Raw genomic sequence first — 15,898 nt, 5'->3', positions numbered from 1 at the left:
CGGCTCCAGGCGCTCCGAACCCGGGTAGCGGGTCGGAGAAGGAGCAATGGGCTTAAAAAAGGGGGTCCAGCTCCCCCCCCAGAGGGGGGGGGAGGCAGGAGCACTCCCATCTGCATCTGGGCCTGGATGAACCTTTGCATCATCCGGTCCAGATCAGCATCAAAGAGGCTGTAAGTAGACCTCGACGAGGCTACCGAGGTAGGCCTTGAGTGCCGCCTCGATAGCCTCGAAGGAGGTCGGGTCTCCTCATCCTCAGGCTCCGGTGAAAAGCACGGGGACCGGAGCCGAGGAGGGGGAGAGCCAGCAGCCAGAGAGGCCGGAAGAGAAGCCCGCTTAGCCGGCGGGGCCGAAATGGAGGTCTCGGCCCGCCGCTTGTGGTGCTTCTCTCTCCGGTCCGCTTTCCTGGCTTCCCCCTCCTCCGACCCTTTGGCGGGAGTTTGAATCCCGGGTGGAGGAGGGGGAGCAGGCAAGGCAGGGACTGCCGAAGCAGTGACCACCTAAGGGGCGGGGGCCGAAGCCGAGTCTGGGGGCAAGAGTCCCGCCAAGACCAGCTTCGACCTCCGCTCCTTCAATGCCCTGGGGTTGAACCCTGCACAGATTGAACACCCTGAAGTGAGGTGTTCAACCCCAAGGCATCGAACGCACAGAGTGTGGCCATCAGCAGGGGAAAGCTTATCGCCACACTCGGAGCACTTTGAAAAAATAGCCTTTGGGGCCTCAGACATCACTATTTTTTTTTTTTTTTTTAAATAGTAACAATAAAAATAACTAAAACACTCACACAAAGGCCCCAAGAAAACACACACACACACCAACTACGAACCAGCGAGGGGAGGGTAAAAACTATATTAAAATAACCCAAAAAAGATATAAACCGAAGGGAAACCTATAACTTTCACACAACTAAAAAATTTTAAAAGTTTTAAAACCCTTTTTTTTGACAATAATCACACTTAGCTTTTGGAGCTCTGACGACCCAGCCTTCACCATGCGCGCAAACTAGATCTGAGGTCATGTAGGGAGAGCAGGGCATTATGGGTGAGGGGAGGAGCTAGGAGCTCGGATCCATAGCTGGATAAACCATGCCGGTTCAGATCCGATATTGGATCCATACCCACAGGTTGCTGACAAATGAATTCTCCTACTTCAGATCTGTTGGTTAATGCTGCCACATTCACAGAGCCTGGCGATATAGTGAACCTGTTAGCAGACATGATCAGTTCTAACTTTATCCCCCCTCACACCCCAACCATCCCCCAAAAATACCCTCAAACATAACTCCTCCAACTATAACTATGGAACAAGTACTGGCTGCATTAACTAAATCCAAGAACATGGCCTCAATGGGCCTGATAACATCTCAGGATGCCTCCTGAACAGTTTAAAATATTACTTATCAGGACCCCTGGAGTCATTATTAACCGCAGCCTTAAAAGAGGCTGCCATGTGAAATTCAGGAATGTAACAGTCATCACCTTCATAAGGTCCTCCCTTATGAAGGGGGAAGGCCATCCTCCCCCTTCATAAGACAGGACCTTCAACAGATCCTGGAAACTACAAATCCATCAGTCTGCCTAGTCTTATTTGCAAAGCCACGGAAAGAATTATCATGGAAATTATCAACAAGGACATAGGAGATCTACAGACGCTAGATCCATCCATGTTTGGCTTTGTCAAAGAAGGTCATGCTTACTGAATCTGGGGGACTTCTTTGAAAAGATTAGCAAAGAAATGGATTAGAGGAAAATGGTATATACCTAAGATCTGGGTAAAGCATCTGATACAATATCCTAACCCAGGGCATTGTCACCAAACTACTTACAGAACCAGGTATAAACCTCTTTTATAACACTCTGGATAGCTAGCTGGCTCACTGACAGGAACCAGGAGGAGATTAGAATCATTGAGGCCACCTACACAAGGAGTCCAGTCACCCCAGGGCTCTGTGCTAGGCCCACTCCTCTTTGACATCTACTTTTTGGATGTTAAAGCCAATGTCAAAGACTTCTCGCCAACCAAGTTCGCAGATGATTGCAAACTGGAAGCATTTATTGAATTCCCCACAAGATGAAAACGCCCTTCAGGAAAGTCTAACGCATACAAATGCTTGGTTCCAAAGCCATGGCTTAAAACTCTCTACAGAGAAAAGCATTACTTTTGGAAGTGTGCCACCCCTGGTAACTACGTCATCAATAAAAAAACCCTTAAAAGTTGATTCATTAGGCACAGACCTGGGGAATTCATGAAGATAGTAACCTAGCCTTAGGCCAATGTATGTCCAAGGTAGTAAGAAAATCCTTCTAAGTTGCTCAACGTTTTAAGTAAGAGCATGGCATCTAGGTCCAGCGAGGTCATCATACCACTGTACTCAGCCTTCATGAGACCCATCACAGAGTACAATGTCCCTTTTGCTATTTGCCTGACCAGACACTCACTGGTAGCAACTGGAACTTCTACAAAGTTTCATTACAAAAAGAATACAGTGATTAAACACAATGTCCTAAGCCGATTGCCTCAAAGCCTTGTCTCTTTACTCTGTATCATACAGATTACTCAAGAGAGAATCTTTGTCTGGTATACAAGGCACCTCTGGAAAAAAAGCATCAGAACTATTAAAGACCTAAATTTTTCTTGCTACATAAATAGGATATGTTGGACAGATGGATATGTTTCACAGAGAACTCCCATTCTCTGGAACAGCCCCCCCCCCATCCATGTGAAGCAGAGTTTCTCCCTATCCCCTATGTATGCCTAATAGGAAATTCACCCCAGTTCTGGCTCCTAAGTCTCTGATGGACAGAGGAGGTCAGTAAATCACCACCTATATAAATCAAAATTGTAGGTCATATTTTGGTTGCATGGCTAGGATTACAAGAGCCCTAGTGGTCATTTGTCTAGTATACACCTATGAACCTAAGTGACTAAATAAAATACAAAAACTGAGAAACTGGAAGTTCTTGTTTATGGATATCGATAGCAAAATACAAGCAGTGTAAATGTTTTTAGTCTCTTTAGTTTTATATATGCTATGCATATTTTAATTAACCAAAGGAGAGGATGTGGTCAATATTTAGTAGAGAGTTGACGGAATTTATCTGGGAGGGAAAGAAGGCAAGGGTCAAATGGGATACATTGATCCTTCCAACAGAATAAGGTGGCTTAGACTACCTGATCTGAATCGGTATTTTAGAGCTACACAGTTAAGGCCCATATATCCAACACATGCAGAAAGCTATAATTCTTAGTGGAAAAGGATAATGAGGAAGCAGGAGGAAAATTCAAGAAATAAGGATAGAGTGGCATTCTGAATGCAGATCCTTAAGGAGAAAAACAGCCATACAGATTATTATATTCAAAAAGTAGCAGAAAGTATTCTAGGAACTAAGCCAAAATGAGAACAGAGATTTTGCTGATAGGGTGACTGCAATTACTGGTACAAAGAATAGGCAAGAGGGGCTGGAATTTACTGACAGAGTATAGGCAAAGAGAATGTGATAGGGGAATCCAAAGTGAAAGACCTGCTCTTCTAGAGTTTTTAAATAAATCTAGAACAGAAACTGCTGTTAAAAAAGGAGTAATTAGTAAGGCATATAAAATATTGCAGGATAACTACAGGAATCAATCAGAGGAGGTAAAAAAAAAGACTGGGAAGAGAGTTTGGATAATAAATTCACAGGGAAACAATGGGGTGACATATGGATGGCTCCCAAGTATGCAACAAAGTCTAGAAAATTTAGAATTTTTGCTTGGAAGTGTTTGGATATGTATCTTTACACCCCAAGCAGGCTCCAAAGAATTTTTCCTCTGGTAGATGGCATATGCTGTAGGCATAATGTGGAAGAAAGAGGTAACTGGGAACATATGTTTTTGGAGTATAATGGGCTGGCAGACTTCAAAAATTCGTTACAGAGTACTCTATTAGAAATATTGGGTAAATAACTGGGTGTATCTAAGGAATTGCTTTTGAGCTGGGTTACTGGATCCAAACTGTCCAGACTTAGTAAGATCTTAAGTTTAATTTTGGTGGCTGCCAAAATGCGATTACTCGAAAATGGAAATCAAAGTCTAAACCAACTGTATTTGGAGTACTGAATATTGTAATAGAGATAAAAGGAGTGGAAATTGTATCTTTAGGGTAAGAACAAATTATATAGAAAAAATGGTAAATCATGAGAACAATACGTGCAGAATAATGTTTTGGAGGAGGAGTGAGACTTAAGGGAAGGCAGGAAATGAGATATTTATTTAATATTGGATTGATATTTACATAATAAATGTGTTGTGCAATGTTTGCAATGAGGAGCAAGCTAATACGGTTGGTTTTCCTTTACATAAAATAATAAATCCATAAAGGTGTTAAAAAAAACATTTTTGTTCTACAGTTACCCACGTAACAGAATACAATGTGTCAAATGGCAAACTGCATACTCTTTCTTTCTTCCTCATACACATGCCCCTCAAAGCTCTGAGTTCAATGCTGTTTAATATATTTGTCAGTGATGTACATACTGCTTTTGACCCTAACTCACTATATGCAGACAACTCCACTTGTCAATTTTCCACCCATTAATTAACTGCAAGCCATAACCCTGGAATCCTACTCCACAATCAAACTCTGGCTACTACAGCATCATTTAACACTCGATGCTAAAAAGACAAAATTCATACTCTTCTTACCAAGATTCAATCCCATTACCCGCACTGATTTTTCCATCACCTCTTCAAACAAGTGATCGAAACTTCTGCATCATTAACAGAATGGTTTGCAAGGACAAGTATATTTTGCAAAGGATACTGCTGCTGTGGAACAGCCTTCCCATCCGCTTAAAACAAAGTTCATCCCTGTCCATTTTCAAGCACAAGTTAGATCTACCGATGGCGAACAGAACATTTGCCCCAGAACCGTCTTCTGTACTAATGGACAGAGGCAGCACCTAAATACTTTACCCCATGTGTGGGTTCCCTCAAATTATCTATGGCATGATCCCAGTATTCTCATTAGGAGTAACATACAGTTATCGACCATGGGATGGGTAAGGCTAATTTCTAACCAAATAGGATAGGTTATTTCAAGGACAAAAAGGGGAAACTAGGTATGTTTAAGCCTTGTAAGGACAGCTAGCCTAGTACTTCAGTATGAACCTATGAATGTAAGGGACAGTGAACCTATGAATGTAAGGGACAGCTTTTCCACTCTAGTTAAATGTTAGTCAAGAGATTATCATCTGCCTTCTGAGAATTATATGAAAGTAGTCAAATTACAGATTATATGCGTTAAAATATCCTCAGATATATGCAAGGGTACTGTACATTCTGCACCCTTCAATGCCTCCATTATGTATTTTCTGGAGAATAAGGATTCTCAACAGTTCAATTTAATTCCCACATAAAAGGAAGAATTCTCCTTGTCTGAACAGCAACAGAAATGACACTGTATTTACACCATATAAAAAATCACTCCCCTTTACTACAGAAGTCAAAAGGAGCACTTTTCTTTTCCATTTTGCAAAAATTCACATCTCTGTATTCTCTCAAAATACTGATGTCAGGCCAAGAAAGGGACTAGTGTAGATCCCTCCTGCTACAATATGGTTTTCTGTACTACAATGAAACAGTTCACTGAAAAGTCAAGGCAGCTACAAAACACTGCAGAAATGGTGGATCTCCATCAACAGAATTCCTGTTACAAACATAATCACGGGACACCAACACAGGAGCTGAACAAAGATGTAACTAAGGTCTCGTTTTTGTCAACAATGAGGTCAGTGATGAGAATCCCAGTTCTGTTATATAAATATTACTGCCTTCGTCAATGTAACAGACAGATCAATGTTTTTTTAAGTCTTATAGGTTTACTGGCATATACTAGGCTAATGATCACTAGGGTCCTTTAAAAAGCCTACTCATTCAATCCAACCCAATTGTTTTCTTATGTATCAATGGCGTTTACTTAGAGGGGGTACGTTAGTTAAACTTCTAAAGTTAATATGAGGGTATCTTACTGCAGGCAATACCGTCAGAGACATATGAGGTCAGACTCAGGATGTATTTCCAATTTCTCATCTATTGCTCAAGGTTATGCTTAAATATGGTTAGGGATGGACTCTGCTTCACATGGATGGGGAAGCCTGATTCAGAGCATAGGGATCCTGAGACACACATCTGTCTTGACATGTCTTATTTACATCACAATTTAAACTCTTGGATCTAGTGGTTCTCATGCTGTTCATTTTGCAGAGGTGCAAAATGTATAGAGCTGGATCGGAGAATGCTTTATATGCCAGGCATGGATCACTTCTAAGTAACCTGTAGGAGACAAGAGTTTAGACATAGGGCTTTAAGGCAAATCTGTATAGGACAACGTGCTTATACCCTGCATTCTCCAGATAAGAAACTTTTATGGTCATTCCAACTGTTGCATACGTCTGGTCAGATACATGCCGAAGGGGGTATGATGACACTCAATGACGGGTCTGATAAGGTCCAAATAAAGTGGAGCAATGACTTCCTTGGACCTAGATGCCATGCCCTTACTTATACGTTGGGCAACACAAGTTTTTTTACTACCTTGGTCATATGTTGGGCAAAGGCCAGATTACTGTCTACATATGTTACCAGATCCCTCACTACAGAGTTAAGTATTATGGGGTGTCTTACTGGTCGAATAATCAGCCTCGGTGGTAGTATTCCTAAAAGACACTGGAATGCATTTCTTGGCACCAAATTTTTATCTGCGACTTTGGCATCAGTCATTTCTTTGTGTTAGACTTTCTTGTTAAGATGTCTGTGTCATGGGAGAATATATGACTGAAACTTGGGAGTCTTCTGTCACTCTTTGAAGATTCAACGTACCTCAATCACAAAATAATAAAAAATATAATTCTGAATGATTTCTGAAGAAAACAAGCAAACAGTAAATAACTGAAAGGCACTACACATATGAAAATAACCCAGTACTGATGGGGGATGTGAAGCACTAACAAGCAGCAATAAGACCTGAAGAAAGGTCCTAGCAATGCTGGTTTTGTACGAGTGCCTCATGCACTTATTATGGTTCACTGAAAAGCTGGCTGGTGTTGGCCTTCTTGGGGGGAAAAAGTCACTGCTGAAAACAATTCTGGCTGGGACAGAAAACACATCAGGTAGGTAAACCCAGAAAAAAAAATCAAAAGACAGTGGCACTCCCCAACTTAAATATGTCAGACAGTTGTGAAACTGAGTATGACTTGCAGTAAAACCAGAAGTGTATACACCCAGAAAACAGGTTAAAGCCATACATGACACAATGGTATGGATCACAACACAACCAGACAGGTACACAACCAAGAAACACAAGACCAGTAAACAATGTGTACTGCACCAGTGCATGTTTCCTGCACATCAGTAACAGTTTCAGTATTACATTTGAGATTTTACCTTTGCCATGCCCACGGAACTTGCATTCAGCTCAGCTATTCCTTGATTGGTCTTGTCACCACGTTCCCACATGCCATAGTCCTACATAAATACAGAATATAAAGATTAACTGCCTATCATTTATGTTCAGTACAAATTAAACATGAATTAGAATCCTCCTAAGACACAAGTTTTCTGCATGGCATATTTGTGTACAGTTGAGTAGACCGCATTTCCAGATGCATTCAAGTGACAAAGCTAAAACTGAACATCCTGTGGTGACAAAAGGAAACAAAAACAGATCACATATTACTTCACATGCAATTCGTTTTAGAAGTCTGAAAGTGTAACAGCAGCGAAACAAAAATTAAATCCAGATTCTTTACTACCTGGCTCAATAGCAAAGAACACACTGAAAATCAAAACTTAACCTGCACTTTTCACATCAATTATGAAGTCACAGACTATATTTTACCAGAAACATTTTTTATGCCAGTCAATTACAAGAAAAAAGTTTTCCAAGGATGAGAATGTAAATGTTATGGACATGTAACAGACACCGCCCACAAGCATGGACCATGAACTACCACATTTACCAAATCCATGGTTTAAGTTACAGAAATACCAGTTATTTGAATCTAGTGTGCCTGCATCGTTGAATGCAGTGGCACAGTACATGTGTAGAACCATTACACCAGTTAGAGAGGCTTGTGAACAACAAGCTGGGTTGCATTCTGACTCTAGAACATGGCAACAGTCAAAGGAGACACTCCATGTTAAAGTAAAATCAGTTCTTGAAAAGAAAATAAAAATATAAAGTAAAACTTCAAAAGACTGAAGTAATGCCAACTGACTGCAAAGATATGAAACTGATCTAGCAGTCTCCACATTATCATATATCTATGGATTTTTTGTACTTTTTTGGCATAGAATAAATCAGAACACAAGTAAGATGACATATATATTTATATATTATATACATACGGAGAATTTTGGGGGGAAAATGCAACTCCTGTCTCTCTGTTCATGTAACAAATTCTTCCCACATTACTTTCTGTTAGATACCTTGTTCTGACTCCACTTGTTATTGTGACTCTTTTCGGCATACAATCTCTGATATCCACTCTGTATATAAAGCAAGTATTCATTTTATCATTCAATCTACTGTCTTTACACCCTCAAGCCAACTCATAATACTCACTTTGTATGTAATATATGTATATACTGCATAGCATACACAGACTGAATGAAGGGCATGTACCATGTTTACCCCTGGGCTGAAATTGAAGTAGGTCCAATGGGGTCAGCGCTCTACCCTAGTTAACAAATTGAAAGTAAAACCAAAAGTTATATGCTTACTATAATAATACATCTGTGCTGCCCATTTTCATTCTTACTCAACTAAGTCACTGAACCAACCTCAAATCTGACTTCGGCTGCTTTAACTAGACTCAGGGATCCAGCTCTCGTGCTCCACCTTTTAGCAATAATGCCCCACTATCCTGGTATATCTCAGATCAGGTTTGGTGTTCTAAATTAACATATACATGATGTCACACTATGATGAAGATATCAGATAAAGACAAACAGAAAGGCTGGAGCTCAAGCAGGGAACGGTTGAGTTCCCAAAAGCATAACCCTTAGACATCACTAGGAAGGGAGCTGGAGGGTGGGGAGATGAGAAGGAATGAAATTGGACAACACAGCAAAGGCCAAAAGGATTCAAAAAGGATGACTGTGGTCTTCAACCAGGATGTTTATTCTAGAAATTCTGGGATGAAGGGTAATGGGGGGAGCATAAAGGAGACCAGAAGGCCAATCGTGGACTAGAGCATCTCTCTGTGAATTCCCCTGTGAAGGGACCACGGTGCCGAACATGTGGCACTTACTGTTGAAGGGAGAAGCAAATAAATTGCAGCATGGCTAGCTCCACTGATAACCTTCTCCGCCACTCTTAGACTGAGAGACTACTTGTAAGGCATCAAAATGGACCTGATTAGTCTGTCGGCTAGCACGCTAGTTTTCCCTGGTATGCGCATTGCCATAAGAAAACAAATGGAAGAGATCATCTACTGTCACACTTTCATTGCTTTTTGACACAATGGGTAAATATCTGCCCCTCCTGTTTGCTAATACTACTGATGTTGTCTGTATATACTGCAATCATCTCTGTAGGCATAACATCTTGAAAAGCCTGCAACACTAGTAACACTCCTCATTTCCATGACACTGACATGCAAATTGGCTTCTTCTGAGGACCATACACCTTTAACTGTCCTTCTCATAAATAGCCCCTCACACACACCCAATTTGGGAGGTGTCCGTGGTGACTGGCTGTGGGACACCAAAAAAAAACTACCTTAAACTTTTTCTGATTGAAGTCACCAAAGAAGATATTCCTTGAAAACTTTGGAAATCTTGACTGGAGTGCTTAGAGGATGCTGAAGAATAGACTACTGTACTGAAAGGGTCCACTGTACGACTCGCATGCCAAACCTGGCTAACGGAACTAGCGTCATCACTTCTGTCATTGACCCTAATGCTTGGAGGACTAGTCTCACTGTAGGAGAAGGGAGATGACTTTCATGACCTGTGACCTGAAAGAACAAACTCTTGTTAGCGTAAAAGAAGCCATCTGGTTGACAGTGTCCGTACAGGCACCTATGAACTTCAGGGTCTGATGAGGCGTAAGTTGAAATTTGGTTCAACTGACTGTGATGTGTAGTTGATGACATAACCGAAGCAAGTAGTCCCTTGCTTGAAATCAATAGATGCCTGGCTGGGGCGGACAGGAGCCAAACATCTTGGTATGAAAACACATGGAATCCCAGCATTCTCAGGTGAGTCACTACTACTACCGTACATTTTAACACCATGGGGGGCTGTGATGAGGCCAAAGGTCAGTGCTCGGAACTGGTAATGGCTGGCTGAGAGCCAGAAGCGCAGGCATCTTCTAGAGCACCTGTTCATTTTGATATAATAGTATGCATCTTGAAGATGTATCAAGCACATCCAGTCATCCTTTTGTAGTAGACATAAGGTGGAATGAACCGTGATCATCCACAACTTTGTGTATTTTTACTAGTTTAATTGGCTGAGATCCAAAATTGGTCTCAAGTCCCCTGTTTTCTTTGGGACTAAAGAATCTTGAGTAAGTTCTGGATCCTTGAAGATATGGGGGACTTCCTGGCTGACTTTCTAGCAACTTTTCTATTTCCAAGGCTGCTTCTTCCCTATGATTGAGTGGAACATCAAGGACTTTTCCTCCTGCTGAATTTGGGAAAATGGCACAAAATAAGCTCTGGATATTATATTTTTGCACCCAAGTGTCTTGTGTAATGGATGCCAGGCTTTTGGGTGCAGAGATAAGTACACCCCCCCGACTAACCTCCATGCAGGCCACCCCTGCCGTGAGGATGATGTCTTCCAGTAGAGTTTCACCTCTCTGCCCGAAGAAGAATGATCTCCAAATTGTTCCTGGAAAGATCCTTGGGACTTACAAAACCATGTCTTTTTACCACATTGTTGATTCCTGGAGAAGGATCTCTGAGGGGTAGAAAAGTGGATCCCAATGACAGGGGTCTTTTTGTCTTGCTCATTTCTAGTGAGTGTTTTCTTAACTTAGATGCCGATCAAGGATGATCCAACAAAAGGAGCACTGATGAATGAAGATTGGAAGAGCTCCGCAAATTCATCCAGGCATTTTTTCTAATGGCAATACCTTCAAGATACCCTCAGCATGACAGATCAACCTCAAGGAAGCAGTGGAACTGGACTGTTGGGTGGCCACTTGTTAAGCAACTTTTCTGGACCTCCAGACATGGATCTAGAAAGATATTTGGAAAGCTCCTTGGTCAAATTCCTTTGAAGTCTGGTGAAATGTGACAAATAATTTGGTCGCCAAGGCATAAATGCACTTGCTAAATCTGTCCAAGGCCTTAGACTCTTTCTATTGAGGACTGAGAGATGAGCTTTGCTCCACAAGCTCCCTCTTAGTGGCTGCCACCGCCGCCACCACCATGGCCATCTATAGGGATTCTCTTGCTCCAGTGGGCCCTATCTTTTGGTGGAGATAACTTATCTGGCTTCTTGAGTATCAATTCCTTTGTATAGGGCTCCTTCCATGCTTGGAGTGAGATAAGGTTAATCAACTCTTCAGCTGGAGAGACCACCCAATATGTAGCCAGGCAAGCCCCAAAAGCCTCCAGAAACACTGACCCCCCTTGGGAAGGGGTTATCAGAACACCATCCACCTCTCTGCTTAAGTTCCAGGATCTCTCCAAAAGAGACATCATCATGTAGTGATCTGGGGACCACCCCTCATCAAAATCCATGTCTTCGGTGACAGATTCCCAAGAGGAATCTAGGTGCCTCCTTTTGCATGTCCTGTGGAATGGACTGTTGAAGTATCGGAAGTAGGTAGGGTCCTGAATGAGGGCTGTCTGCAGGCTAGTACAGGGTGGTTGTTGTAGTGGAACAGGCCTGACTTGCTCAGAGCTTAAACTCTATAGGGGTAGAATATAATCCGAGGAGGGTAAGGATACCCTCTCTCTGGGTGTAGAGAAGGTCCTCTCCATAACCCCAAAGGCAGAAGATCCAGGAGAAACAGCTGGTCACAATGGCACTGAAGCTTCCTGCAACAAACTCTGAAACCCTATGGATTCCTGCCTTGAGGATGTTGTTGGAGCCGAGCTGTCCAGTGCCGGAACACCAAAAGGCAAGGATGGCTCTGACAGCTTCAGAGTTCATCCCAACCCCCTGGAGCTGATACAGACATTTTGGCTCAGGGATTAATTCCATTCTGAAAAGATTGAGCCAGGTGACTCAGGGTTAATGGTCAGAGTGGAAGAACAACTTTGTCTTTAGACAACACACAAGGACATCCTCGAGGATCTCAGATCTGGGAGGTCTAAAATCACTGGTCAGATCAGAGAAGGTGATACTACATGACCCTGAGAGGAGGGCAGTCTCACAGGTCCAATGGGAGATGGAGATGTAATCACCTCCAATCTGGATTTGAGCTTTGAGAAACTTCCTCATTACCTTATCCACCTCTGCCTCAGATAAGCTCCTAGAAGACCAAAGGGTTGAACTAATGGAAGGTGGTCTGAAGGATTTCTTGCATGTCCCTTGTAGAAAGTGTGAATGTAGCACAGGAAATATTGGCTCCGTGATGAAAAATGCAGATCGGATCAGAGAATACCAATAATTGTATTTATAAGAGTACCAAGACAAGTGTATAAAGGCCCAACTAGAAAAGGGAGATGAATGGGTTAAAAAGTTAAGATTTTTAAAAGTGCACAGGAAGGAAGAGGAAAGTACTAGAGATAAAACTCTCATAAAAAAGGATATAATCGTATATGGTTAATCTCTGTAGCTCGAGACCAGAAATCCATGCCCGAACTATGTGGCAGCAAATGACATCGGACATATACCAGGATAGTGAGGTATTATGGGAAAAGGCAGAAGCTTGAGTACTGCTTCCATCAGTCTAGTAAAAGTGGCCAAGTCATATCAGAGACTCATCAGCTGAGGAATGAATGAAAATAACATCAGATCGAAAGTTATGTACTTGCCATAATGTTAGATCCATGCTGTCTGTCTTTTGGGTCGTCAGATCTGACAGGATCCAATTTTGGCACCGATGTCAAAGGTTCTTGTAAGCAGAGCTCTGACTTCTCCCTTAAAGTACAGTTTTGTACACTTACCATAAATGTAGATGTTAAAGTGTATTCACTGTTGCAGTCATCACATTTGGGTTATCTGCCTGCAGGTAGCCCTCAGCTGGCCTGAATACCAGAGTCTTGGGATTTCTGCGTCTGATGCTGCGCTTCTTCCATGACGTCAGGGGGTATAAAACATGCAGCAGACACCATTACATCAGTTTTTCTTGCCCCATATGTCAGGTGCCCCCACAATAGGAAGCAATTACAAGGTATGGAATACACCCAGCAAAAAGCAAACACACATGATGTAAGATATGCCAAACAAAAAGGATAAGTAAAAGTAAAGAGAAGTCAGGGGGCTGGAGAGAGTGCAACCAGGACTGCAACAGTGAATACACTCGAACATCTACATTTATGTTAAGTGTACACAACTGTACTCTGTTCTTCGTGTTTCACTGTTGCAGTCATCACATTTGGGTTGATTCCCAAAGCTAAGGAAGGGTGGAGGTAGTTAAGGAGCATTAGGATTAGCAACCAGGCCTTGTAAGACTGCTGTGGCAAATACAGCTCTGGATTTAGAAAAGATAGGCAAGTGGTAATGCTTGGTGAAAGTATGTACAGAGCTCCAGGTTGCAGCTTCCAGGATGTCTCTGGTAGGGACTCCTCTGAGAAATGCAGTAGAGGTACATGCGGCCCTAGTGGAATGTGTTATCCCCTGTGGGGTAGGTCTTTCATTGTGCTTGTAGCAGAAATGGATGCAGTGTGCTATCCATTTGGAAATGGATTGCTTTGAATTGGCCTTCCCATCTGCCCCTGCAGCAAAGTTGACTAGCAGCTGATCAGATTTTCTGAGAGCCATTCTTGTTCAAATAGAATCTATGCTGTCTGTGCATGTCCAGAGAATGCAGTATCCTTTCCCCTTTATTCAGAGGATTAGGGAAAAAAGTAGGCAAATGAATGGACTGGTTTAAAGCCACACTATACAGCACACCTTGGGCAAAGGATGGGTTAGTCCTGAAGGAAACCCTATCCGCATGGAAGATAATGAAGGGTTCCACTGCCATAAGGGCCTGCAGTTCAGACACTCTTCTTGCTGAAGTGATTGCTAGAAGTAAACCTGTTTTCCAAGAAAGGAATTTCAACTCTGCTGTAACAGATGGTTCAAAGGGGGGAAGAATACATTTTTCCAATACAAATTTAGGTCCCAGGTTGGAGTGGGAGCTCTTCTGGGGGGGGGGGGGGGGGGCTTAAATGTTTGGCCCTTCTAAGGAACTGTTTTACCAGGGGATGAGAGAAGGGGTGGCTCAATATTATAATGAGCTGAGATGGTTGAGGCATGAATCTTAATCGACGAGAAGGATAGGCCCTTGTGCAGCATTTCTGTTAAGTAATTAGTATATGAGGTAAGCTGGACACCACTGTGCCCATCCCCTGAGACTGGTTCCAAGAACAGTATCTTTTCCACTTTTTTGAATAGGACTTTCTAGTACTAGGCCTCCTTGCCTCAAGAATGGCCATCCAGCACCTGCTTACTGAGGTTTGCTAAAGGTGAGCTCAAGGGATTAGCCAGACTGCAAGGTTCAGGGTTTGAAGCTGAGGGTGCAGAATCTGGCCCGCCTGCTGGGACACAAGGGAAGGGGTCTGAGGCAGGTGCCATGGTTATAGCATTGTCAGACTGCGCAAAAGAGGGTACCAGTGCTGGCGTGGCCAGTCTGGTACAATCAGGATTGCCCTTGGCTTGTCCTGTTTGATCTTTAGTAGAACCTTGGAGAGAAGAGGCAGAAGGGGAAAGGCAGACTTGAAAGGCCTTCCCCCAGGTAAAGGACAGGGCATCCACTTTCCAAACTTGACTGTGGGGAGTTCTGGTGCAGTATTTTTTTCAATTGGTAGTTCTGAGGGGAGGCAAACAGGTCTACCTGCAGGGTCCCCCACTTGTTCATCAAGAGCTTGAATATATTGGGTTTCAGTTTCCATTTGTGTGGGTCCATGATATTTCTGCTTAAATCGTCTGCCAGTGAATTTAGTTTGCCTGGCAGGAATTGAGCTTGTAGGTGCACTTGGTTGTTCAAGGCTGTGCTCCACAGAGCCATGGCTAGTCTGCAGAGTGGGTAGGAATGGGTTCCCCCCTGCTTGTTTATGTACCATATAACTGTGGTGTTGTCTGTCTTTACCAATAGTTGTCCTGGAAGAATAAGGTCTTTGAAGGCTGTCAGAGCATTCTGTACAGCTAACAGTTCTTTTTGACTTGACATGCAGGTGCATCTGCTTTGGGTTCCATTTACCCTAAATGCGCTGTCCTGCCATGTGAGCCCCCCCCCCCCCATGCACAGTCTGATGAGTCTGTTGTTAGGGTTTGGACGGTAGGGGGTAGAGTGAAAGGGAGCCCCTTGTTGTGGCTGCAGGCCTCTGCCCACCAAAGGAACTCTACCCTTAGACAAGGGATGATAGGAATCACTGTTTCCAGGTCTTGAGAATGTTGACACCATAGACTTTTTAGATACCATTGAAATTTCCTCATATGCAGTCTTGCATATGGAATTAACAGAATGCAAGAGGCTATGAACCCCAGAGCTTTCAGTATTTTCCTTGCAGACAGTTGGGTTTTTGTGGCTAGTAGGTTGAAGTAAATTGTCAAATAAATTTGTTTCTCTGGAGTGAGGAATGCCATCTGGGAAGTTGTGTTCAAGCTTTCTCCCAGGAATACAATCTGTTGGGAGGGTACTAGGTGTGATTTCTTCTCGTTGATGGTGTAGCCCAGTGAAGTTAGAAGTCTCTTTACAAATGTCAGGTGCTGTAATAACGAGTCTTGACTTTCCGCCTAAATCAGGCAATTGTCC

At 42.7% G+C, this 15,898-nt stretch overlaps 1 protein-coding gene across 5 annotated transcripts in view; it reads right to left on the bottom strand.

Moving 5' to 3' along the window:
* Positions 1-15,898, bottom strand: part of PHKA1 (phosphorylase kinase regulatory subunit alpha 1) — a 3,177,076-nt gene that overhangs the window by 2,621,967 nt on the left and 539,211 nt on the right. For all 5 annotated transcript variants that reach the window (XM_044057561.1, XM_044057557.1, XM_044057558.1 and 2 more), the window contains exon 7: positions 7,417-7,497. In XM_044057561.1, coding sequence (XP_043913496.1) covers positions 7,417-7,497 — 81 coding nt within the window. The remainder of the gene's footprint in view (positions 1-7,416; positions 7,498-15,898) is intronic.

This window comes from Protopterus annectens, chromosome 15.part0 (genome assembly GCF_019279795.1).
Source record: "Protopterus annectens isolate FY-2018-M chromosome 15.part0, PAN1.0, whole genome shotgun sequence".
In the NCBI taxonomy this organism is placed as follows: Eukaryota; Metazoa; Chordata; order Ceratodontiformes; family Protopteridae; genus Protopterus; species Protopterus annectens.
Note: the sequence above shows the minus strand (reverse complement) of the source record. Positions and strands in the feature narration are given on the sequence as shown.